General features: G+C 36.4%; 1 protein-coding gene across 1 annotated transcript in view; it reads right to left on the bottom strand.

The window, feature by feature from the left end:
• RIT2 (Ras like without CAAX 2) overlaps positions 1 to 19,049 on the bottom strand; it is a 174,130-nt gene extending 155,081 nt beyond the window's left edge. Inside the window, exon 1 of the mRNA XM_017819738.1 lies at positions 18,719 to 19,049. Coding sequence (XP_017675227.1) covers positions 18,719 to 18,821 — 103 coding nt within the window. The 5' untranslated portion in view covers positions 18,822 to 19,049. The remainder of the gene's footprint in view (positions 1 to 18,718) is intronic.
• Positions 19,050 to 27,458: the final 8,409 nt, after the last annotated feature.

Here is a 27,458-nt window from a genome sequence, read left to right as displayed (position 1 = left end):
TGCCTTCCCTGTTTGAAGCCCTTCACTAATTTAGGATCTGCTCCGTATTCATGTGCTCCACAAAGTCTGTGGAATCACCTCCCTTTATTCTTCGAGCAGCAGATCAAAAGTGTTATAAATCATTTATTATTTTAGAGTACTTTTTTGAGTTCTTGGTCTGATTATTAGTTCTCAGTGTATATACAATCTGTGTAGGAACATGGAGGGAATGGTTCTAGAAGAGCACGAAGGTTCCTGTCTTTATTCCCAAAAAATACTCATTAGGCATAAACTTAAGCATCACCTTAATTTTCAGAAAATTTAGGCCTGAATGTCACTTCTGTTGTGCCCCAAATTACAACCCTCTCTGACTTCCCCAGAGAAACATCCATTCCCAATATGACATTCCCATCATATTAACCAAAATTAATTCTCAGGGGCTGAATTGTCACTTTACAGTCTTGTATTCTCAGGCTGGACATATTTTACTCTTATTGCTTCCAAGTACTTCTACCAGTCTTAGATTCTTCTACATTTTTGTGCAACTCATGAAGAAAGAAAATAGGAATAAGTCTTTTGAAGATCACTAAATTTCACATAAACATGAAAGTCATTTTCTATCTGGCGTCAGTGTAGAAAGGACAGTAACAAAATCCTGTAATATTTTGGCAGTGTATTTATCAGTGCACGGGAAAAACTCTTGAGAGCTGAGGAAAATTAAGAGTAGTTGTGCATACAAATATACAGTAAAACCTCTGGTGCAGTTAAATACAGAAAAGGTGAGCATTACATCTCTCTTCACAACATGGGGAAGTCAAAATAAACCTTGTTACTCTCTTCAGCTGGCTTTGGAAGACCAAGATGTTAACCACAAGTTTATGTAATAGAAAGTCAACCAAACATTCAGTCAGACTGATCCAGGCACTTACAGAATATCCAGAAGAGCAGAGTCACCTTTTTCAATTTATTTTTTAACAATGAGCATCATATTATTGATTCTTTAGACTATTATTGAATAAAATTACTCCTAGAATTTGGGGTTTTTTTACCTTCCTTTGAAAAAACTGTATTTCTCAAGTGGATAATGAGTAAGCAGGTGCACAGTGTGTTTTTATGCATTTTGCAATTACTGAATTGATTTTTGTAAAAAGCTCATTTTGGAGCAACTGTACATCAGTTTTGAAACATACAATATTTATCAGAAACTGGACTTTAGCTTATTTTTATACATTTCAAGAGACTTGACAAGAGTAATCTCTGTCTCATAAAGGGACCTTCTTCATTGTAATCTTCTCCACAAGCTTTGTAGCTGTATCAATGGGATTTGTAGCTCTAAATGTGATTTGGAGGAAGCTTCATCTCCTTTGAATCTGACAAAGGCCCAGTGGTTTGCATTTCTCTTCTCTGGAGCCCATGAAATCAATCTGATGAACACACACACACACACCCCCCTGACCTCCTTCCAGCCATGTTTTTGCCAAGTAGCTTTACTTGGTGTCAAGGGTCAAGATAAGCTGTTGATACTTTTCTCAATATTATTTTCATTTTATAGGGCCTCAGCTCTTCCTTGTTTATCCCTGAGGTCTGGCTATGAACTGGATGTTGAGGTCTGATGCAGTTGGTCAGGAATAGAAATAGAAAACAACTCAAGGAAATCCCTGTGATTGGTCCAATGGCTGATGGAGAGCAGGATATTCAGCAAACTGCTACTCAAATCCATTTAGTTTTTATAATTTACTTTTAAGATGGGGACTAGTGGAGCAATAGAGACTGAATTATTCACACAATAAGAAGATCCCTCTTGGCTGAGTTTCTTAGGGGATGAGAGGCCTTGCAGAGGGATCTAGATAGATTGGTGCACTGGGCAAACATCACTGCCATGGAATTTAATGAGAAAAAAATGCCAGATTCTGCGTCTGGGACAGAGTAATGCTGGCCACAAGTATAAACTGGAGGAGGAGTGGCCAGGAAGTAGCCCCGCAGAAAGGGAACTTGGGGTGCTGGTTGACAACCGGCTCAACACGAACCTGCAGTGTGACCTGGGAGCCAAGAGGACAAACTGTGTCCAGGGGTGCATCAAACAGAGACTGAATTTAATTGAAAGTATTGATGTATTAAATAGTGATTTAATAGAGATAGAACTCAAACAGACAAAGAGTATGTTCAGATACAGGTAGGTTTTCCAATATAGGTCATTCAATAGAAACCTGAATCTATATGACCCATTTTGCTGTCATGGCGAAGGATATTCCTTTTATAGATGATCCCATATATAAGAAAGTGACAGGCATGACATCATATTATCATGCTTTTGAAAATCCCCTAAGTATCCAGTTACATCTAAACTTATCTCCCTGCACAAGTCTGTCAAAGTCTGTGAAATTTTGGTGGGATACTGCTCATTACAATCACCGCCCTGATTAGGGCGGACTTGAGTTGACCTGTATTGTCACTAATGGAACTGCTGAGTCCCTGAACACACACAAAGCAAATATAAAGATAATTTTCCAGTAAGTGACTCTCATAAGACTTGTTGTAACTTTGGTGTTTGTGAATCAAAAACACAGTCAGGTCTGCAAAAACATGTACATGAAGAAAATAAGCAGACAGTGTTAGTTCTCAGAAAGTATTAGTGCTGTAGTAGGAGGCAAAAAGTATGAGGCAAAAGAACATAAGAAGGGATGTCCTATATTGCAGTGGCACAGACATCATAATATGACATAGCTTTCGAAATGTAAAGAGAAAATCCCTATTCTTCTTTGCACAATAGGAAAAAAAATATGACAAGAGGTATCTGTTTAACCTGAACATATTGAGGCAGGGAGAATCAGGAACAGGGACATGAAGTTATTTGAGCCTAGGCATAAGCAAGGGCTTGATTTTTTGGGCTCCATCACCTCAGTTATGTAATTCATGTTCAGCTCTGTCACATTTGCACTACCTATTTACCCATATTGCACCCAATGACTCCAACACTTGTTTCCAGAAAAGTAATTTGTTCAACTCAATTACTGTCGTCAGCCACTATACAGTTTACATTACATATCATCTGTCTTATGCAAGGTTCTCACCTAATTTGTCCCTTCGATTGTTTTGGATGCCACTTTGTCTTACAGGAGATAACATAAAAGGCATTAGACAGCATTTATCAAATATCATATTTTCCATGTCTGATGATGTGTAAATCGGACTCCTATTCTGAAAGAGGAAAGGTAATCTCAGAGACAAGATTCTGCTTTGTGACTTGAGAGCTCTATATTCATCTCTTGAACCTAATAATGGCTGATTTTTTTAGTTTTCATTTCAGATTCTTCAAAGTATCTGTAGTCATACCACCATCCCAGTTCTTTTAGTTGGAAAGTGGTGAAAAAGCTGGATGTCAACTGCAAGTTTAGAGAGAAGTACACATTGCAGGGCCATTATGCTTGTGGAATATCAAATTTAACATAGACGAGTAGGTATAATAAACAAAGGTGCAGCAACACCAAGACATGATGGAATTTATTTATCTGAGTAAGATAAGTAGCTTAAAATGGTAACTTTCCTGGAAAAGAAAATTCTTGTTGATATAGATCTATACATCTTTCTGGAAATCTAACACATAGTATTAAGTGGTACTTAGCATCAAGGCAGAAATAAATTCCTTTGCACAATCCACTCAGATGAATTAATTTTTGTGATTATTTAGACAATTCAGCTTTGTAACACATTATCTTTATTCTTGTGTGAGAGAATGGAGACACACAATTGAACTTGCTCTCACCACAGAAATGCCAGAATTTCTATTATCCGTAAGTTTTCTGCTCTCTGGAGGAATTAATTGTCTTGAACCCAAAGGGAAAGAAATATCATAAGCTACAAAGTATTTGTTGTCTTGGGATGAATTTTTCATGCCTGTGGATCGCTGACCGTGATGAATCAAGTGGTGCAGAACAAGAGATCAATCAAGAACAAGTGCCAGTGAAAGTGAGAAGCACAGCAGACAAAGTGATATCGATGTCAGAAGACATGTCTGCTCCACAAAGCACTGACTCATTTTTCACCAAACTCTAAATATGGTGATACCATTTTGAAACTGTTGACTTAACTTGCTTCAGTGAAACTATGAATATCAAGTAACTATCCAGTCAGAAGCGTCTGCCTGAATGACAGGAAAGCAAAGCCTTGCAACCTGTCAGCTACCTTCAATCCTGCATTCCTGGAAAACTTAGCTACTGTATTATTGAAAATATTCCTTAAGAAGATGTGCTCTGTGATGATGTTTCTTCCTTAAGAGATTTGTAATAACATACATTTCAAAAACTATCTACAAAAATCTAAGGTACATACTGCAGACAAAATTAACATTCTCTAAATAATAACTGGTTCACAGCTTTGTCCTGTGTAGAAGGTAAGTTGTTTCAGATGAAAAATGGATGAAAAGAAGACTGTAGGACAGCAAGTGCTTGCTGTTTGCCTCACTGAAAATAAAAAAAAAAAAAGCATAAATCCAACTTGTTTTAATAAAAGTTAAATATGACTGGAAGCTTCACCTTTGGGCACGTCAAAGGCTTAGGGAAATCCAAAGATAAATTCATCAGACTGCAGGAGCTAAAAGAAACAAGCTCTTCAGATTGGGGACTGAAAAAATCTCACATACTAAGTGGATTAAGGTCTGAGGAAGATACACACTACACTGAGCAGCACATTATACATTTTCAATTTAAACAGGGACATTATTACCACCAAAATTGGAGGTGGTTTTCATAGAAGCAAAATATTTTCAAAACAAACTTGAGGGAAGCCATCATATACATCTTATATAAGAGGAAACACCGATAAATTCTGCAATAGGAACTTGAATGTTACAATTTGTTCTCCACACCAATTACATCACATTTACCAACATTTTAGTCATGGTTATTCCCACCTACTCTTTGCTTACTCATCCAGGTTTCTCTCAAACAATGGAAAGCATCAAGTATCTAATACTGTGCACCTCACTCCATGAACTACAGAGAATACCTACAAATCTAGACTTAGATAACATTTTCAGCACAGCATTAGTTATCTACATTAATTAGCATTAGTACCTACATTTCTTCCCACAGAGTTTCCTGAATGCTTTTTTTCTGGCAAATCTCAGAACTGCCTGAATCTTGAACACCTAGTTAGGTGTGCCATGTTTAAGTCCATCAGGGGTTTATCTCCTGGATTTTCAGTTTGGGAGCAAATCTTAGGGAAGAGGAATAATACTGGGTCCTGCCTAAAACATGGACAATAAGAAGCTGGTTGTGCCTCCACACTTGCTCAATAATCCAGTAGTTGTAGCAAGCAAATATTGTAATAAAATGACAGAATAGTTTGAGATAGAAATTCCCAACCCTCTGCCATGGGCAGGGACAACTTCCACTAGACTACATTGCTTCAAACGCCATCCAACATGGCCTTGAACAGTTCCAGGGATAGGGAATCCACAACCTCTCTGGGAAATCTGTGCCAGAGCCTCACCACCCTCACAGAAAAGAATTTCTTCCTAATATCCAATCTAAACCTGTGTACAGTATTCACGGTTCTTGTTCCGTTTGAAGAGATACATACTGATTACACTGATTAATTAATTTACCAAAGTGCATTATAGAGGCTTTTACCTTGAGCCATTGTGTCTAGTTGTAACATCTTTACAGAATTTATCTTAGTATTTTTCACATCTATCTTTTCTCTAGCCCAGAAATATTAGTCCTGTTAGCTATTCTCTTCTATAAGGTAACAAACACAAAACCATTCTTCAGGTTCATTGTCCTTCGAATTCTGTTATAAACTGTGCTTTAATATTAGCTGGTCACAATACTATTTCATACTTGTCCCCAAACCTGCAGAAATTACAGCATCAATTCCTGCATCTTCCCCTCTCTCTGCTCCACCCACTTAACCATGCACTGCTTTAAGCATTTTAATCCAGATATTTCAGTGGGTAGGGAAGAAAATTGGGGTCAAGGCATTTTTTGGTAATTTCAAAGAGATAGTCAGGAACAAATATACATTTTTTTTCTTCAGCTGCACAACATTTCCCTGTTTCCTTCCCATCACCACCTACTCTGGAGTGAGTGACTTCCCCATTAAGATGCATTCATTTGGCTGGAACTCTCAGTATACAAAAAAAAAAAAAGAGCTGTATTCTTTCTGCTCTACTGCTAAGGTCAAACTGCCAGTTTTCTTTGTGATACGTGAGGCAGCACAGAACACAAATTGCGTTTCCACTCTCTTCAGTTCTTCTTTTAAATGCCACAACACTGACAGTAATCACTGAGCTGAACAGATATGACACAGAAGACACTGACAGAACAAATAAGGCACATCCTATCTTGATTTTTCAGTAAGGTAACAAATATGTGTTTGGTTGTCAGTTTAGCTAGAGATGGTTCTGAGGATAGGTAATTTTTTAACACTGTGCCGTTGTGGGAAATTCATCACATGTTAAGCATCTTGAGATTAATATAGATAAAGAAATAGATTAGAAATTAAAAAAAAATAAAATGGAAACGGAAAAACTATTTCACAGCAAATTACCGATGTAAGCCCTTAAACACTGTCGTATTTCTGGTAAAATGTTTTATTAGCAGAAAATACACTTGCAGTAATTTTATCAGAAAGATAAAAAGAATTTTGAAAGATAGCATGGTCTCCACACACTTTACTAACATAAACAGGTGGTATTTCACATTTCCCACATCCCTCATAAATTCTACCATATGCTTAAAGGGAAAGTCTGCAAGAAAAAAAAGAGATAAAAGTGGATGGAAGGAATTAGAACTCAGAGGCAAGTAACTCTATCACCAACTTCCTAATGATTTTTTAGCAGCTTGTTATGCCCTAAACCTGGAAAGAATTATTCATGGTATTTGTCTATGCCATTGAACTTTGACTGTGAGCCAGGGAAACATTTGATTCCCTCAGGAACTTTCATCATAGTACAAACTGGTATTCTGTCTACCTAGGTCATTTCCTGAGCAATCACGTCTACTGCAGCCTATCTCATCTGTTTCCAATCCACATCCTGCTTTTTGTTGGGACTAAAGTAACACCAGTGGTGCCAAAGATATTCCCAAGAGTTCCAACCTGGTAAAGCGTTCACTGCCTACAATTTTTATCAACTTCATTTGAGATACTCAGAGTCAGAAAGGGAACAGTTAGCAATTTCTTGGAATAAAAATTCTAATTTCTGCATTTTTTCTGCCAACCAGAAATACATCTTATTCACAAGCTTAAAAATGTATTTGAACTCCACCACCCAAAAGTATCCCAATACACAAAATTGGTTTGAATATTGCTTGAAACTTAATATACTAATAGTCATCCAGTATGTGCAGCAACGCTTTAGAAACATGTGATGCAACTTAACAAAGCAGTTTGATCCATAGTTATTTTTAGGTAAATGATATTGAGGAATAAAGGCTTTCAGTCACCAAATAATCTTATTCTTCAGATATGCTATCACTGTCAATCAGCAGAAGTGGTTATCTTAGTGGGTTTTGCACAGCTTTCTATAAATTCTTTGAATAACACATTGGCACTAACAACTGTTTTCCTTAAAGAGTGAAAATGCTTTTACACTTTACTTTGCACTGAAACAAATCTCACATGAGCATGTTTCAGCGATACATGTATTTAAATCTGTTTATAGTCACTGGCATTTTGTTTTGATTTTTCCTCCTACCACCACTTGTTCAAATGTTGTTATAGTGAGGTACTGTTTTGTTTATATTATTATAAGCAGTAAAAGCTGGGGAATGAGAGAAAAGGTAACAGCTTGGTCACAAAGAATAAGAGAAAACATATAGAAATGCATATACATTTGTTTTACATCTTGTCATTTTTTCCCAGATTAGAGGAAAACAAAACTTAATTTTATTTCCTGGTATTTATTTCACAGCAGCACTGTGACTCATTATTTTGTTTAAGATTTTTATGTGTGGATGAATGTAGTTCTCCAAAGAACACAGAGGAGTCTGACAAATGCTGAGCCTCCCACTGATTTCACTATGTGTTAGGTATTGCTAAGGCTGGGGCCCACAGACTCCTCTCTGTTCTGGGTGGTTGTCAGAACACCACACTGGAGAAGCATCACTTTGCCTAGCGCCCCATAAATGTATATTAATGTTAGATTTACCCAGCCTCGTCCATGGCTGAGGAAAGCAAAAAAGGGCTATGCCAAGAAGATTTAGAATCAAAGAAAAATTAAGTTTGGGAAAGACCTCTCAGATCATTAGATTCAGATATTAAACCAGCACCAACAGGTTTACCACTAAACTAAGCTCCACATGCACTAAGTTTTTGAATACTTCCGGGGATGGTGAATCCACCATGGCCCTGACAGCCTTTTCTAATGTCTGATCATCCTTTCATTGTAGAAATGTTTCCTAATATCAAATCTAAACCTTCCTTGGAGCAACTTGAGGTCTTTTTCTCTTGTCCCGTTGCTTGTTACCTGGGAGAAGAATTGACCCCCATCTGCTAACTTTGTGCTGCTCCCTCTCCAGCTTTCTATTCTAGAAGGCCAGTGAGTGAGAAGTATGGTATAAGAAGTCACAGAGGCAGGAGAAAGATTCCCTAATGTGACCTCCGCGTACTTTTTGGTACTTTTGGTACCTGCAGATGTTGGGATACAGCCACAGACTACTGGCATCTATTGGGATAATGACAATGAAATCAATGCTCTTTGAAGTACAAACAACTGCCCTGTCCTTCTATCCCTTTATTCCCTTATCATTGCTTTACTAATCTGTGCCTAGTTTTCTGTTTTCTCAATCTTTTTCCTATGTCTCTATTTTTGTTCACCCCTATTATATTCCACCCCTCCCACTGCTTCGTTTGCTTCTTTTGTGTCTTCTGTTTTGCCTTTTTCCTAACCCCTTCCTTGCCTTCAAATATCACAGCCAATTGTCATTTTGAGAATGCTACCTGAAAAAAAAAAATAAAAAATAGAAGGTTATATGATTTACTCCTTGGTATGTCAGGCATTTAATAACTTTTAAGTATCTTGGGAAAGATTTGAAAAATAGATCTTTTGACTTTCAATTTTATAAGAATGGACCAGTAAAGAGAGCACCCACTGAGTGAGAGTCTCCAATGCAAATTCACATTTTTCATAGACATTGGGAAAACCTTTGAAACTGTTGTAAATTAAAAAAAGGCACAGGAACCTGGTTTCTGGAGCTCCCGGGGGGCTATTCGATTACTGCAATAGATGGTTCTTTCTTCTCCTCTACTCCAAAGAGAGAAATAAAGAGTTTCTATAAACAAAGGGGACCTCAAGAGGCCCAAGAACACATTCTTTGGCTGTACCCAGTGGCAGATACTGCACGAAGCAGAGCTCTGGCACAGTGTGTGTGGTGAGTGATGAGATGACCATGTCACCAGGCAACCCAAGTAAGATTATTTTCTGTGGAGAAACGTCTAATGATTCCTTTTTAATCCAATTGAGAAAGGAACATAATTTCCATTTAAGAAAGTCCAGACAAATTTTAGAGAAGGAGAAATATTATAGCCCGCCAGGCATTCTGCATGGTTTAAGAAGCAATTTATTTGAAATGATAGACAATTTGACAGTGCTTTGGTTTGGTTTTGAACATTCTGAATAAAAATTTGAAACAACAGTACACAATTTGCAAGCTGCCAAAGAGACCTTTCTGTAAAGATACTGTAGAAGCTGTTCAGCAGTGAAAAGTTCAGTATAATACAACAAGCTGTCATGGAGGTAGTGGGCTAGTAAAGTTACTAAAGGAATCACAAGATCTGACAGAAAATATGAATTTCAGCTAGGGTTTCTTTATTTTGGGCATATAAAAATGCACAAGAATTACAAAATTACATTAGCACTTCAATGAGATTTTAAGGAAAGAAATTACACAGCAGCTCTTCTTATAACTGTAGTCAGTGTAAGCTAAAGAAAAGCTATATGTATCAGTCTCTCAGCTGATTACAGCTTTTACTTTGCAAAAGCTTATGGAACTTATTTTTAAAACTTACAACCATTTCTGAGCCTGTCTTTGGGTTCCCTGAAATAACTAGTTGAGTGCTTGGGTTTTATCCAAATGAAAAGATAAAACACTGACTATAACAGGCAACTGAGTTAAAAATGTACCTCTTTTTGAGGCCAAATACATGATAGTCCAACTTGGCAACTCCTGAGATGGTCTTTTATTCACACATGCACACGCTGTTCTTTTTGATATTCACCATCCAACCTGAAACAAAGTGATTTCAGCCAGTATCTCCATTGTTCTCTGGTTAGTGCTTGATCTTGCAGCAAAGTGGCTTCCCAAGACACTTCTCCCTCAGAAACTGGGACCCTGTCTGGTGACATACAATTCCTGTCAATGAAGTTGTGTGAGCGTGATGAGACTTCTAGCTCCCAAGAAAGAAAATTAGACAGGCTTACAGGCATAAAGGGAGGCTAATTAAAGTCAATTAAGAAATTAAAAGTTGAAAAGGATTACCAGAGGAATGAAAGGAAATAAAATGGAAAGTATGGAAAGAAAAGAGATGAAAGCAGAAACAGAAGGGAAAAAAAAACACCTTTCTTTATTGTGCTTTCAAGATTGTCCCTAATGGAATTCATCTCATCCAAATTGTAGCAGATAGCATGTGCCAAAAATGCTGCAGATGGCACAGCTCAGCAGCAGGGATGGCTTGGAAGGCAAACAGTTCCTGTGGCTGCCTCAACAGATTGTTTACAGCAAAGATACTGACAGTGCCCAGTCATTGTCATGAAACAGTGCTTGTTCCCTTGTTTGAGTCTTCAGTCTGGGCATTTCAAATGGCAGATTTGTGTGTGGTTGAAACTAGGAGAGTCCTTGATAGTTCAATTCCTGTTGTTGAGGAATAGCCCAGAATGTTTTCTGTCTCTTTATAGCCAGCAGGATGAACGGGAAAAGCTGAGCAGAACACAACTCACTGAAATCTTCAGTAAGTGCAAATTACTCTTTTAACAAATCACATCATGAAAAGCAGGTTCATTAACATAATTTTCTGTGAGTTCTAATCGCTTAGAATCATAGAGTATCCTGAATTGGAAGAGGCTAACTCTTGAGACCTGCCTAAGGATCTCTATTTAGCAGACTGAACACAAAGAAAACTGTTGGCTATCTATATTAGTAACACCACATCAGCCAAAAGTCCTGATGACTTTTAGCCCATCATGAAATTTTAAGGATGAAAAGTGTTCCTTCTCTTCTATAAGAATGTTTGGAGACTGTAAACAGTTTTTCCATTCAGGTATATTTGTGCCTTTAATGCTCAGTGTCTCTAATGTGTTCTGTCTTAAATTACCACAAACCAATTAGACTAACACGACTTTCACCAGCCTGTTCCTTTTAAAGCCTATTCCACAATCTGCTCCATCTTACTTTTAAGCAAATCATTAGGGCTATGTGACACTCTTGTAGACCAAAGGAAGACAGGCCCGAAGATGTCATACATGACTAGTCATACGTGATTTAATTCCAGTTTTATCACTTCACTTGTTACTCTGCATTAAGCAATTCTGGTCCCTTTTCTCTTCAAATTTTGGAAAACGTGTATTGTTTTCTTATTATTTTTGCTTTCAAATATTATGAATTCTCCATTCCCTGTTCCAAACTGGCCTGGACAGTGACCAGCTCTTGCTTGATAGCCTTATCCAAGTGGGTATTCATCACCTGGACGTTTTAATGGGAGAACCTGGGTAGATCAACCCATTCACAATTAGAGCTGCATGCAGTCCCACTCACATTAAATCACTGTATACATATGCAGGTTGCATAATAAAGAATCATGGATTACTGTCTGACAGAACTATTTGAGTATAGCCATAGTAATTTGTCATCATAAATCATATTGTGCCACCACTTTTATCATCTCTGTTGATCTTCTTTGAACTCTGTCCTATTTATCAGAGAGCTCTTAGTATTGAAGAAACCAGAAATCCACACAGCTTTCTCAGTAGTAAATTGGTATCTCACATGCAGAAACCCCCCTGTCAAACATGGAACGCATAATTGGATCCTCCACCCCTCCAGCCATTAAATTGTGTAAACTGGAAAAATAATGAAAACATCTTTAAGTCATTTCCCTGAGGCAAATAATTCTGCCCAAAAGGGTCTGCCCATAGTCAAGAAAAGTGATGAATAGGGAATGTGCTTAATCCTTTTAAGTGGACAATGTGTGCAGTAAAGATAAATGAAGAATATTGGAAAGGGGTCCAGAATTATCTGAATCCTCAGCTTCAATGGTCCAAAATAAGATAACACATAAAGAAACGCAGGATTTAGGTCATCACCAGAGATGTGATAGCACAGGTAACTGACTATCCTGGGGAAAGAGCAAGCAGCTTGAGGGTTACTGAAGGTATTTCTCTGTATGTGACCTTTGTGAATTACAGCTGGACAAAAGAATTCATTATTCTCAGAGGAACAAAAAATGACTGTCCAGAGGAAACCAGCAGGCAATCTTGCTTCTAGTAAAGCCACTAATAAAATAGCAGGTGAATTTGGAGACTTCAGAAAAAAAATGTAGAAATATTAGGGCACTTAAATTAAAGATACAAGATGTTCTGAACAAGATGTTCAGGAAAAAAGAGTTCTACAAGTTTCAGATACTCAGTGTATTGAAGAGATAGAAGATCATGGTGTGAACTAATTGTCTGCAGGTATTAAGAGGTAGGATAGTAAGAAAAACAGGGATTTTTTAAAAGATGTTAAGAAAGAGATAAGATAAAATGTCTTAGAAGTTGGAATTATACAAAATCAATCTTGAAACTAATTCAATAACCTCTCTGTGAAGGTAACTGAAATGTACGAGCAGTTTTGTTAACAAAGATCACAAATATACCACAACTCTGCATTTATAAATTCTCCAGTGCTTAATCTGGTTAATGGCAAAACTGACTGGAAGTTGCCCATAGCCAAGGTGCTCTGGCATCAGTGGGCCTTCCCTACAATGTGTTTGTTTTCTTTCTCAAGGAGGAAACACAACGTACACCACCATCAATTTGCATGTAACATTTGCAATTCCTCGTCAGAACTATTACTGCAGTTCAGTTTGCAGAAACCCAGACACAACAAACATAACTGGTGTCTCACAGTGTTTGGTCAGAATTTTTTCTCCATGGATACAAAATTTTCAAGAAGTATTACCCTTATGTTTTCAGAACTGCTACCAATAAAGGAAGACCAATAAAATAAATGGTCAGCAAATAGATATTCTTTCACCTTTCGTCCTTTCTTTTTTTTTTTTTTTTTAATCTGAATGAGTATAATCATTTCCCTGAAATTACTAGGGAATTAAAAATCCGAATTACCTTTTTCTTTTTTTTTTCAGACAGAGAATGATGAAGGGACAAACAATTCTTTTCAAAGGCAAGCAGATGTGTGTCTTTCTTAATTAGTCATCTCAATTTCTTCTCCAGTTAAAAAAATATTGGCATTTATGGAGTCACAGGAGAAGCAAATCCAAATTAAGACACCAAAAACTATACTTATATTGATTTTGAGGGGAAAAAACCCAACTTGGTTTGCCTTAACTGCAATCCATAGCATACCCAACAACTTGAAAGGGAACTTTTTTTCACCTTGACTCATACTGAGCAGTAACTTAATCCTACACCTTCACCCTGGTGACTGCCTTGCCTTGGAACATGATGGAAGGCCAGACTCTTTCCCTTGGTTGGTTTACCAGGCATTTAGGGAAGAACAGCTGTTTTTGAGAACACTCTTGGGGAAAATAAGAAACCAAATCAAAACCAAAACCCCTTCCGAAAAAAACCCACCTACTGAGAAGGTTGTTTGATCAATGCCTGAACTGTGGTGTGTGATATTGAGCCCTGTGATGGCGTAAGAGCATCACCAGCAGATCCAAATGGTGCTTTTCAAGCTCAGGACTTCTGATACAGCTGGAATCTCTATCTGTGCCCTTCATCTTTTTCAGTGTAGACTTGATCATGTATTAATTTATCTCCAGAGAGTTAACAAGCAGCTGGAGTGGGACAGTTCTCCAGTACACACTCTATATGGCTACCTCTGCTTAATGGGCCTCTTGTTATGGGGACACAGTTGAAATTAATAGGCACAGAATTTCTTTATCTAGACAGAATAAGAGGTAAAACTGGTCAAAAAAATGAAAGGGCAGTCTATCACATAAATAAAAGAAGTTTGCAGTTTTAATCTAATTCCTTGTGCTGAAATTCCCATATCACAAAAAAAAAAATTATTGTTTTCACACATTTTGGAACTTATTCTGTATACATGAACATGAAATTAATTGGATTAATCACCTGCATCAGTAGAAACACAGTCTTTATGCAACATAAAAAAAAAAAAAAAGGCAAGGAAATCAATGGGGTAAGCGTACCACCTCTAACCAGATCAGGCTGAGAAATACCTTCCCTTACACTATTCCTGCAACAACCCTAAGATAATACCTTCTTGATTTCTTTGCTTCCTCTTTTTTATTCTTTCTAAGGTTGAAGCCTGAAAATACATATCTAAATGTTTTCCCATGTATAATAAAACTAAAAAATATATTAATTTTGCAAAATATCTTGGGGCAACTACTTTAAATCCCTACAAATTTCTTACAGTGGCAACAAATCAACTGGCAGTCAGTCTGAGAAATAAATATTGAAAAATGTAAATTTTCTCCTAGATAAAAATCTAACTAATTAGCAACAAATATTTATTAGGTCCTCTACTCATCTGAAGTACAACTTTCATAAGACAGTTAGCATGAAACTTTTTGTCTATGATGCACTTATTCTATGCATAAACATGCAATTCTATTTACCTGGAATAACTGTAGAATGTTTTCAGCCTTAAATATATCAATGTTAACTAGCATTAGGGAAAAACGAACAGACAAACAAACCAGAACAACATTTTCATTCAGTCAGGAAGACACACAAAAAGTTAGGTCATGGCACAATCTGATCAGCACTTGAAGAATGCTTAGGTAGTAACAATTTTTCATTAGCAGAGGTTTTTTATTTTGTTTGGTGGCACAGGGTACATCAATTTGTTGATTTTGTTAGTCACTGTTCAACCCCCAGGTTAATCATCGCTAATGTTTTGCAGAATGTGCTGCAGTCAATTATTGTTATTAGTGTAATTGGTTTGCTAAGTATGAGCCAGCAATAGATGTTCGCAGGATGTAAAGGCTCTTTCGTGTGTGTTTCTTGGAACACTGAAAAACAGAGATAAACGCAGAGGTCTGAGCTGCATCAGACAGGGACCATGACAGTAACTTGTTCACCGATCTCTGAAGGTATTTCTCAGGAAAATGGGTTTCAAAAGCACCAAGATGCTTAGGGTTTAAACCCTGTGTCAAGAAATTTGATGTATGTTTAAACGATACTGAGGTGTCTGAGAAGATCAAGTGTCAAATTCTCTTTTTTAATTGAAACTTACATATAATTGGAAATATGAAAATTTGGCATGGACTATGCTTAAATGAGAGTCAGTAGAAAATTCACTTTATTTCATTTCAGTTTAATTTCAGTTTAATTCCTGGTTCTAACCAAATTTTGGTCTGAAATTGCATCAGACTGTACTTGATGTTCTTGACAACAAACACAATCTATGCAAAGTAATAAATTAACATGTTGCTCTGAAAACAAAAACAGTTTTGTTTTCAGAAGTCATAGAAAGGGCAATTTATTCTAGGGCATCTGTAGTCCATAATTACAGTACAGAAATCAACTTTTGTGAAAATTTACATGGAGTTTTGTACATTTTAATTAAGTACAAGTATTCCTCTGGGTTTGGGGTGGATTTTTTTTTTCCTCCTACAAAATAGTGGCACTGATTTTGAAATGTGAGGACCCTTAAGTAACAATTCTTAAATCATTTGCAGTTTGCACATCATTACTCTGGATGTGATGGGTATCAGACTTGGATGTGCTGAGCTTTCTCTTCTTTTTACCAATTCCTTTGAAATTTCCACCAAACAGAATAGCTTAAATAACAGGACACTGACTGTCCTCCTGGGCTGTCCATCATCTTGGAGCAAACAACCGAAGAGACAAGCCTGACAACCCAAAGCAAATATTCTATAAACACCAATGCCAAAGGACATCCAGTGCTGGTCTCCTCTTCCTAATTCCTCCCTGTGAACAAACACAATCACAACCCTCAGCCCCTCACAAGGAGCAGGCAGTTTTCAATGCAAAGACCTCCATACACACAGGATGAAGTGGCACAGTAAGAGAGTGGGAAACAGCAGATCAAAATTCCCAGGGGGTCTCTAGAAGTGAACTACATCTAAAGTGAAAAGAAATCTAACATTTCTGCATCTTGGTTCCAATGGAAAATTCATTCAAAAACTGAATTATTTAATACTGAACGTATTGAGGAATGGAAAAGTCTTTCATCCAAAAGAGGTTTCCTCTTGTTTCCCACTCAATAACTCAACCCCAGCTGTTACTGTTTTTATCATGACTTAAAAGCAAAGTAAGAGGGAGAAAAAAGAAGGAAAAAAAAGCCAGGATATTATCAGTACATCTAATCATATATCACTTATTTGTCAAAATCAAAACTGGAAACTGAATTTTTTGGGTTTGTTTTGTTGGGTTTTTTTTCTTTTTTTAGTCTTTCATCTTTATTCAACCCTGATCCATTTTTATGGTTAAATTCATAATGTGCTTAACAAAATGAATCTAGGTCACTAGGGTAAAGAGCTCATCTTGTAGAATTAAAGTAGTCACTTAGGCCTTTTTCTGCTTGTAATCCAGTGTAAATTAATCCTGTTTATGTAACAGTCAGAATAAATTAATGACTTATGGAATACCAAGAATTTTTCCTTATCTCTATGAGAATTCTATCACTTGGATTCTCTCTCAGGATTCCACTGAAATATTTTATGTCCATTTCAAAGTCAGTAAATGTTGACTACCGACCTCCTTTTTTAATAATCCTCAGTTGTTGTTTTGTTTCGGCTTTTTTTTTCACCTAAAAGTTTAACTTTTGTGAAAACAATGGAAAGTTTTCATTTATCCCAATGAATAGTCATAACTATCCACTTAATCCTATCTTTATTTCTCTAGACCATGTAGACACACAATTCTAATTGCTAATTGTGTGGTTCTCAGCTTTGGAGATGTATCACTCTTTTGTGCAATCCATAGATTTGAAGGCTTTATTCTCATGAAATTAACAGCTAATGTCTTCTAAATAAGGAAAATTGAATAAACGAAATTTGTGATTTAAACTCTTATCTAATAGTGAATGTGAACTCCGAAATTTCCTCAATATATATATATATACAAAGTTTGGCTGCTATGATTCAGTCATACTATGAATTTGGTATGGTTTGTAATATCTTTTGTTAAATAAGTTTTCAAAATTACATTGTTCTTACAAAGATATGTTTGGGAAGAAAACCCCAAAACTTACTGCCATCTTTTGGATGCACTCAGAAAAAAAAAAAAGAAAAAAAGGAAAAAAAAAGAAAGAAAAATTGAAAAAAAAAAGAAAGAAGTGACATTTTACTAAAAGTTCCAGCTGGATACCTGTTTTACCATGGAAAAGATAATTTGAAATTACAAAAACTTACTCTGAGATAACCAATATTTTCTTCTTCGACATTTTATGTGGTGATTATAGAGTAACATCTGTGCAAGAATTGTTTGCTTGGTTAAGCAATACTGATGGGGAAATAGCTTTCACTGAAAGATGTGCCACTGAAGCTGAAGCCAAACATAACAAGAATACAAAATTATGGATAGAGAGACAAAATTACATCTAGTCCCAATATTCAATTTTTTTGCACCCATGCCTCATCTTATTGTTTGAGTACAAATAAAACTTGTTTGATCTACACAATTATTACAGTTCAGTGTTACAGTTTATTTATCCTGAAATTTCCTTGGAATCTAGCCTGGATATATTCTATTATCCTGCTTTTTTGTTTTTTCTTTTCTCTTTCTGTTTTTCTTTTGAATTTCCATAAGATGTAATCAAAAGCTTGTTGTGTGGCCAGCTCAATACACTGACTTCTTAGACAAACTCTGCATGTTCAGCAAAGTCTTTGTAAGAACAGAGAATGCTAGTTTCAGTGAATATAAATCAAAAGTGATAATATCTGGGAAAAAGAAAACAATGTCAGGGGAAAATAATGACTCCTCTGAAGAGATACCATTGTCAGGCACCAGTATATCTTACCAGCTCTGGACAGTGATATTAAAATACGCTGCAAATCTGCCTTATCACCTGGAGTGAGACTCAGGCAGGCATTCTGTACCTGTCCAAACAGGAGAGGAGACTCGCAGCAGCTGAACCACAATGACAATCAACACAAAAAGGAAAAAAAAAAAAAAAATTGTGGGGAGGAAAATTGAGTCACTGTAGGCATCCTCCTACAGCTGACTTTGCAGTTAGTTTCATTTCTGTCTGAGCACAGGGACTGTCAGGCCAACAAGTTACATCCACACTGTCCAGCAGACCATCACACCTCGCCAAGTGCCACTTGGTGTTAAACCAACAGCAGCAATCTGACTGCTCTCCCCTCAGACACAGCAGAACCAAGGTCAGCTTTACACAAACACCGAACTAAAACGCCTGTAACACTTCAGCCTGCAACAAATCCAGCTGACTCATCACCCCAGACACAAACTACAGTCTTTTATCCAAGCCATGTGCAAGAAACCTGTCGTTAAACAGCGTCCTTGTCCTGGGAACTTTACGTTCCCAATGCACCCCTTCTCCCCAGAAATGTTGTTGCTGAAACTTACCGCTTTTGCCAACTCCCCCTGCTCCCAGCATCACCACCTTGTACTCTCTGGAGCCTGCTGAAGAATTGCTGGAGGAGCTGATCATTTCGTTTTCTAGCTCCATCTTGCACGAGGCAGAAGAAGGGAGCAAAACGAAGAAAAAAGCAACTGGCAGGTGCTTTCCCTGATCTTGAACAACTATAAAAGCTGTGCTGGGGAAAAAAAAAAAAAAAGGCAGAAAGGAAAGGTATAATGCAAGAGGTGTGATTTATCAGCCTCACACTCACTGCTGTGCCTGTGTTAGCTGGAGAAGGTCTCATAGCAACCACTTTAACAGCTTCCAATAAAAATCTCTCTCTGCCCCCTCCCAGCTCTGTATCGTTCTCTGTGTGTCTCTTCCTGGACAGCAGCAGTTTTGTGAGGCTCCAGAGCCCTGGTACCTCTGGGGTTGCTGTGTCATTGAAATCAAATAGATAAGAGCTTCCAGAAAAAGAAAATGGATCAAATTTCTTAATCATGATGTTTGTTATACTATGTAGCACTTGCTCGAATCCTAATCATAAAACAGACCAGACAACCTTCTTATCACCTTGGAGTTAAATATTTATCCTATGATCATCAAGTTTGATAGATTTACACATAATGCTATTAGAAGTGAAATAATAACTTTCAAGAGTCTTTATTCTTCATGAAGCTTACTGCAAACATAGAAGATTTCTAAGGCTAAGTTCATCCCCAGATCAATTCTCAGTTCAGTTTGCATCAATTATTTGTAAAACTAAACCAGATATTTTGGGGGAAAAAGTAAAAAAGCTCTGCTTTTTGTTTTCTCTTTTTTCCCCACACATAATTTCAGGAGACAGGGAATGAAGGGGCAGGGAGAGAATAAACACAATTTGTTGTAAGTATTTAATATCAAGTGATTTATTTTATGAAGAAAATCAGGCCCAATAAATAAGAAAAACATAAAGCAAAAAGCTGATGAATGACATTCAGTGTACAAAATCTCTCATTAGAATTATTCATTGAAAACTTACAGCAAAACACTACAGCTCTTCATTGATTTCTCATTTTGTTCTTAACATACCTAGTCAATTTAAAGAATGTAATCAGTAGTAAGATGCTTGCCCAGTTTCAATTGTTATGAGTGGTTTTGAGGTCCAAAAAAACATCTACTGCAAAAGGGCTGGAAAGAAAAAACTTTGAAAAGAGCTGGACTTTCATGACAGATGGAACTGTTAAGGAGACAGGGAAATAGAAGCAGCAGAAGCAACTAATAAAGAATCTTGGAAGCCAGACACCTTCGTCTGTCAACTTTTCTGATTATTTCACAGAGAGTAAGCACATGGTATTACACAGGAACAGAGAATTAAAAGTTGAAGGAAAAAGAATAAAAATTATAGACTAGTGAAGGACATGATTTAAAGAAAATTAAGAAGGACAGGAAAGGGTATCAAAGGGCACATATATGAAAGATAGTTTAATAGTCTAGGAAAATATAGGATTAAAGAGATACATAGATATGATAATAATTATTAGAATAAAGAAGGTGAGCAGAATATGAATACTCATTTTCTCTCCTAATAAAAAAATTAGGAAACAGCAGAAGAAACAGAAAGTAACCTGGTTTAGAAGCAAAGTACTTAGAAACGTTTCGATTAACTTAGGACAATTTTTAACACTCGAATTTTTGGGCAGCACAAACAAACTTGCAATGAACGAGAACTGAAATACAAAGTAATGCAAAATTCTTCGTGGACTATTAAAATCTCCTGCTTAAGGAGGACTTACATTTCACACCAAGAGATCTTGGGAAAACACTGAAAAATCCAAGTTTGATGGTCCATTTTCAGCTACACAGAAAAAGAGAGCAGAGGTAGAGCCACTGTGTTCTGAGAAACTCCTCCAAAGTCAAGATCTGCTACAGCTGTCCTAAGGCATTTCTGTGCTAACCACACTGTGAGAAGCTCTGTACTGTCAGGGTTGGGTGGTTCTATTGATGCCTGGATGGAAGCCTTGGAAGGCTTTGGTCATCAGAGCATAAAGCAGGACTTAAAAAGGAAATTCTGAATGTAGCAATGTGGTGTCTAAATATTGAACTTCAACAGGAAGGGACATGTAGGTCAGTTAATCCCTGTTGTAATTAGAATTCCATTCACATTAAAATCATTCCCATGCGCTCGTTGTTGACACATTGTATACAACTAATAAAGATATCAAAACCAGTGCTTAGAACAGCTGGGTTTTTCTGGTAATCTCCCATCAAAACAGCAACCTTCTCCTGAGGAGTTTTTATCCTCATACCTAGCAGCAGCATTTGGCTGACATTAAAATGTCAGGAAAGCGAATGGCTGGGAGCAAAAAGGCAACCTTAGCAAAATACATTTATATATAAAAATATTAGTGAATATTAGGCATACATAATAGATAAGAATGAGTCAGATTTTTTTTTCCAGCTGTTAGTGTTTGTCAGAGAAAAGTGGCAAGTCAGTTTTTTCTTTTCTTTAGAGTTGGAACATAAGGAAGGAATTTATGAAATGGAAGAGGCTACAAAAGGGAATTATGTTAGAACAGGAAGACGAGTAAGAACCAAATAGAAAGCCCCTTCCTCATCTATTAACAAAAACTAGAAAAAACAAAACAGAATTTTTTTGCTGAAAGAGCAGAATTAAAATGTTTGTTGTTTGAGGATTAATCACTTAAAATACCTGCTTTAAAGACAGATTTATGTTTATTTAACCTCAGCAGTTTAGTAAGTTTTATTACATTACATAAACTAACATCTTCGACAAACATATTCCCCTAAATTTCACAGAGATTTGTCCACAGCTTGAAAAGACAATATTGCATTCCCATTCAACCTAGGACTTGTTTTAATTAGTTTTCATCATAACTTCCTGTTGACAAGCAGCCTACTCTACCTTAAATTCATTCAATTCAGTAGTGGGGGAGAACATTTAGATTTATTCCCATTTACGATAACATCAACTAGACTTCCTTTACCCACCTGAGCAGTAAAATACAAAGATTTGCTTTCAGTCTGCTGCCAATAAAATGAACAATGAGATCATTTGAAATTATTCAGCTTAAAACGTGTTAATAGGGGGGAAAAAAGTCACCAATGTAAACGTTTTATGGATAACAGAAAGCAACAGTGCAAAACACAACGAACCTGAAATACTAGAATTTTTACAGTGTGTGACATTCCATAACAAATTTCAACTCTCTGTTTTATCTCTGCTTCTCTGCTTAAAGGACACATTTATCATGATGTAAATTCATAGAAAGCTGTCCTTAGGCAAAAAAAAAAAAAAGAGTAACTCCAAAGGTGGGGAAAAAAGCTTGGAGTACTGGATTGTAATGAATCATTTATTTAAGAAATTTGGCTTTATTTCTGTTTACATCTTGCCTGTGAATTTATGGCAGTTCTCTTGATTTTTTTCTGCTATTTTTTAATTTTTTTTGTTCAAACTCACAGTAGAATACAGCAATCAATTCAAAACTATTCACTATTCAAAATCTAGCAACTGTTTTGCTTGAATTCTTATTTTTTTGGTTAAGACTGAAATAGCTTTATGCTCAGATCCTTAAGGATGTTTAGGTCTTAAGCAAAAGACAACATACAGATATGTTAGAAGAGAAGTAGATGAGCTTTTCTAGAGAAAATGAAATAGAAAACACATTTCATTCATCCTACATCCCCACTTCCTCTGGGGTTGTTGAATAAAATAATTAGATGTTAATATAACATGTAAGTGTTCTGAAATTGTTTCCTAGAGCACTTTATGTTGAGGAGATTTTATCAATTAACCTGGATAAATATTATTCTCATTAGGCAGGGAGCTCATGAGTTTGAAAACTTGAATAGCAAGCAAAATGCAAATCTTGACTCATTTGGTGATGGGTTAAAGGCATATGAACTATTTAATAATAAGTGAATATGTATGAGTCCTCTGGGGTCCATACCATTATGGAAACACTGACCAATCTTTCGTCCCTCATGTTTACATATTAGGCACAGCAGAGAGGGGAAATGTGAAAAAGTATCTGAATAAAAAGGCATATAGGGCCAGCTTGCTGAATTGCTGCTGTGACAAGACAAGAGTGCTAATGCAGAAATCATTGCACGGCACCAGAGAATGTGCTCCTGAGAAAAAATGCATTTGGCACACCAACTTAACTTGATCAATTCAGAGTAAAGATAGCATAATAAATTAATTGCTAGGGGACTTCAAAAAAATTCCAGACTTCAATTTTACATTAGCGGATTTAAAATATTCAGTCAAAATATGCTGAACACCTCTGAATCACGTTGCTAAGGGACCTCCAACACACTACAGAAGCATCTCTGTGTTTTTGGAATTCAGATTCCAGCTAGAAATACCCAGTGGTTCAATCACCCACCTGCCACAGGCACCTTGACTCCTTTCTATAATGCTCATCCTTTTTCTATTCTCCAAATTAGTTGTCTGTAGGATGACTTGATGTGTCACACATACTGTAGGTGATTGGGCACTTGACAACCTCACACCTTGAAGCTGGCTCCTCAGCTGTTAAATATATGCTTTTTGTTCTGAAGCTCTTGTTGCTGTTCCTGGTGTCACACAACACAATGTCCCCTGCCTCCGCTGAAATGCATTTTAAACTAAGCCTTATCAGCATGTCAAGTGGCAAAAGCTAATGGAAGGAGAAAAGATGCAAGCCTGACTATTTAGAAAAAATGTGAAACAACTTGAGATTCCATAGAGTAAAGCAGCATTGTGGTTTCTTGTCAAAGAAAGATTTGTCATGAGCCACAACCTCCCTGTGATTATCCCTGAGGTCAAATAGCACAACTAACACTGTACCTACTGTACAAAGGTTTGAGAAATAGGGACAGTTTGTCACATTCTTGAGAACACTCAAATAATATTAACTTTAAAATTCTTACAAGTGACTACTCTAACTTCTTATAGACAGAAACACTGAAGGTCATGTCCTAGCCTGTGTTAAAGAGAAAAACCATTTTCTCTGGTTTCCAGTAAAGTTTCACAAATGATTTATGATCTTACTGTCAAGAAATACTAATGATTCTGGGCCATTTATGGATTTCTGTTGAATTTTAATTACATCCACAGATAAGATTTCTACACTTTCAAATGCAACACTGATATTCAGAAAATTAAAATCTTAGAGATCTTAAAGCCTTACACCACATGAACATGTTCTCTGTGAGAATGAATGTATGTTTATTCTAAATTAATTCACCTTCCAGTGCTTTTGCTAGCAAGGAAAATTATAAGCAGGAATATAATATGAAATACCATAGAAATGGCACTAGAAGAGCTCTGAAGAGGTCATCCTTTTCATCCCTACCCCATACCACAAATACATGTAAGTAAATTGAACAATATTTGCTTAACCTTGCATTAATGTCTTCCAGAGTGAGAAATTACTCAGTTTCTGAAATAAATTGCCTCACTATCCCATTAGAAATGTCTTTGAAACCCAAATGTCTTTTATTACACACTAATATTATCACTTTTCATTCTATCTGCTGCAGCAGTTATGAAAAGGCATAGTGAACGTACCAAATACATATTAAAATAGTGGGCTAGTAAATCAAATGAACATTGTAAATGTGGAGAATGTTGTTCTTGTCAGCATTCCTGCCTCTTTCTTTCACACTTCCTGTTTTTCACCAGAAAGGTTACTCTACCAATCCTGCTTCATAGGTCATTTATTAACCTGCTTCTTGTGTTGCCAAAGACCCTCCACTCCTTGTCCTGAAGTGTTGTTCCCAAATCTGGCCACATCATCGTTTCAAGACTTCATACAATATATATTTGCACCTACTACCACAGTGTGTCAAACTTAATATAGCTACAATAAACACAGTCAATCATCAATAGCAGACACATTTCTGTCTTTTATTTTCTAATTCATATTTGAATGCCCTCAGGGAGAACCTACTGGGATGGTGAGAGTTTCTGACTTTTAAGGTTCTGCCATTCTGTTCTTTTTCAAGTCATTCTTGTCATACTGGATGACAAAACATCCTTGTCATTTCTGGGAAAAGATGATTATTTAAATTTCGGGTTTGACTGAAAAAAAAAACCAAACCGCAAGAAAATTTTCTCATTTTGGCTGTTAACTTGAGAGAGTTTATAGAAGATGGTAATGCCTACTTCCCCAAAGTCCTTGCACTTGAAAACAGTTTCCCAAACTTCACTTCAGGAATGTGAATTTTCAGTCTGAACTATGTCAAATAGTGTATCAGTAAAAAAAAACCAACAAACCAACAAACCCCAAACAAAACAAAACAAACAAAAAAACCCCACCAACAGCTGTAGACAGACTCTTGAATTCCATCTGTCATCAGTCAATTATATGCTTTCTACTTCACTGTCTATATTGAGTAAAGCTGAGGAGATAACTTCAGCTTCATCAGGGAAACACCAAACAGAGTAAATCTGAATTTCTCTGACGTAGACTTTCTTACTGTCATGGATTATTTTCTGTGACAAAATCATTTTTTCTACAAATCAAATTGCTTACTGGTACACTCTGTTGGTTTAACAGAAGTGAATACTTTTGCAGTTCTTAAATCCATTGCAATCAACAGTAATCAGAACTCAGTGCATAACTGAGCTCAACAACTGTATCAATGGTAAGAAAAACAAAGTCAGTTCCTTTAAAATTGTCAGTAAAATGGTTCTTCAAGAAAATTTAGGCTTTTGGCTAGCTAAATCTCCCACTGAACATGTTGTTTCCCATGTTGAATAGAGGAACATTTAGCAAGGTTGGAGTAACAGAGGCTTGGACTCAGCTACCTAATGGGTTGAATAATGGTTTACAAGAACCAAGCAAAAATTAATATATATACTGCTGTTTTCAGAGCAGTAGTGCAACCCCTACTTGACTAAAAGCTTCTGCTGTCATTCTGTGGATATCTGTGCTTGATTTCTGATCAACCTACCTATTTTGACAGCTTCCAATATGTTTAAAGTAACCAGTTTCACACGTAAAAACAGCACTGGAAACACTGGGAAACCCGCATAAAAGATATCACCAAGTCTTACGAATCTGAAATAAGCTCTCTCATTTAAACCCTACCAAGTGGATCATGAGCTAGGCAAGTATGTACGTGCATTTATTTGGAAAGTTTTTACAGAGCTGTATTGCAAAAGATTACAAATATCCCACTTGTGACTCCCACTGCAATCAATTTGAGATCTGCTTCTACCAAAGACACTAGACACTGCAGTCTGTCACTTGTTAGTCTGTTAATCAGTTTAAAGATGCTATTCTTACAAAATATTGTAAGATCAATAGTCTTATGTGTTAGGAAAAGTGTTAATCTGACCTATGTATAACATGAAAAGCAAAGTGGTGCAGTCATTTTATAATGTTGATAGTTAAGCACGTCTGAAAAAATCCATTGCTGTGGATTTTTTTGTACCACTAACTCTTTGATTATAACAAACTCAGCTCTAGAAAAAGAAAAAAAAAAAAAAAGAAAAAAAAAGGAAAAAAAGAAAGTAAAAACCAAAAACATTCATGAAAATTGTATAAAATCAGAATCCTGTTTCCCTGTATTGGAAATGCTTAATATCCCTTACTGGTGTCAAATTTGTTAAATAATCATTCGAGACAATATTTTACAATAGAGTAATCTTGTATTTCCTTGCTTCAATATTGGTTTTCATATCAGGTATGATATTCATTGTTCTAAAAAGAAATGAAACTCCAAAATTCTTTTAAGCTCAGAGTTTTGAGATTAAAATCATATGTCTGTGTCCAAAATAAATGTAGCTTCTGTACTAATTCTGATGACAAGTGCAACTAAAATGCTGACAAATACATCCACCTCTCAAATTTCACTCTATTATGTCCACAAATCTCTGCTAAGACATTGAACTTCTGATGTTCTTTAAATTTGAAACCAAATGTATACATACATACGTATGTAAGCTCATAAATTATAACACACATATCAAAATAAATAGCACATTTTAAAACAAGACTTTTTTTTCATTTTTTACAGGCTGTGTTATTCCAGGGCTCCTGGAGGTGAGAATGGTATCATTAAGCATAAATTTGCTGCCTGCAAGAAAAAAAAGAAAAAGAAAAAAAGAAGTGAAAACAAACTTTCTTATGAAAATCTTATGATTTCCTTCTTAAAAGGGGGAAAAAACCAAACCAAAACAAACAAAACCAAAACAAAATAAAATAAAAAAACCCAAACCAAACAAAAAAAAAAAACCAAAACAAAACCAAAACAAAAAAAACCCACGCAAACAGAAAAACCCTAAAACCACAAACTTGAGCAGTAGACATGTCTAGTAGGATCTCAGGTCCCAGACACTTTTTCCTTCCTTAAGATCAGGTTCAGAGTTCTGACACGAAAAGCTCTGAGGATCAGAACACCTGTGTTAGACTGAAGTTTGGAGAGAAACATAATTTTGCATGTGGCTATAATACAGTTTTTGATACTTTTGCTGTCTGTGGATACCAATGTACTTGCAACACATGAGCACATGAAGACGGTTAGACTGCAGGATTTACTCTCCTTAGTTTTGCTGTAGCTGCTTGCTGTAGATGGACCTTGACAATATAACAAAAGGAAAAGGCTGAGACAATAATGGATCTTTAATGGGAAGGAGTGTACAAGTACTATGTTAGACAGAGGCCAACAAAGAGATCAAATGAATTATGTTCTTCCTATTAACTACAAACTGTAAAGAAGTCGTGAATACTGGCAAACAGCCAAGCATAGCTG

The sequence above is a fragment of the Lepidothrix coronata genome, unplaced genomic scaffold (genome assembly GCF_001604755.1).
Source record: "Lepidothrix coronata isolate B3197 unplaced genomic scaffold, Lepidothrix_coronata-1.0 Scaffold77, whole genome shotgun sequence".
NCBI classification, from domain to species: domain Eukaryota; kingdom Metazoa; phylum Chordata; class Aves; order Passeriformes; family Pipridae; genus Lepidothrix; species Lepidothrix coronata.
Note: the sequence above shows the minus strand (reverse complement) of the source record. Positions and strands in the feature narration are given on the sequence as shown.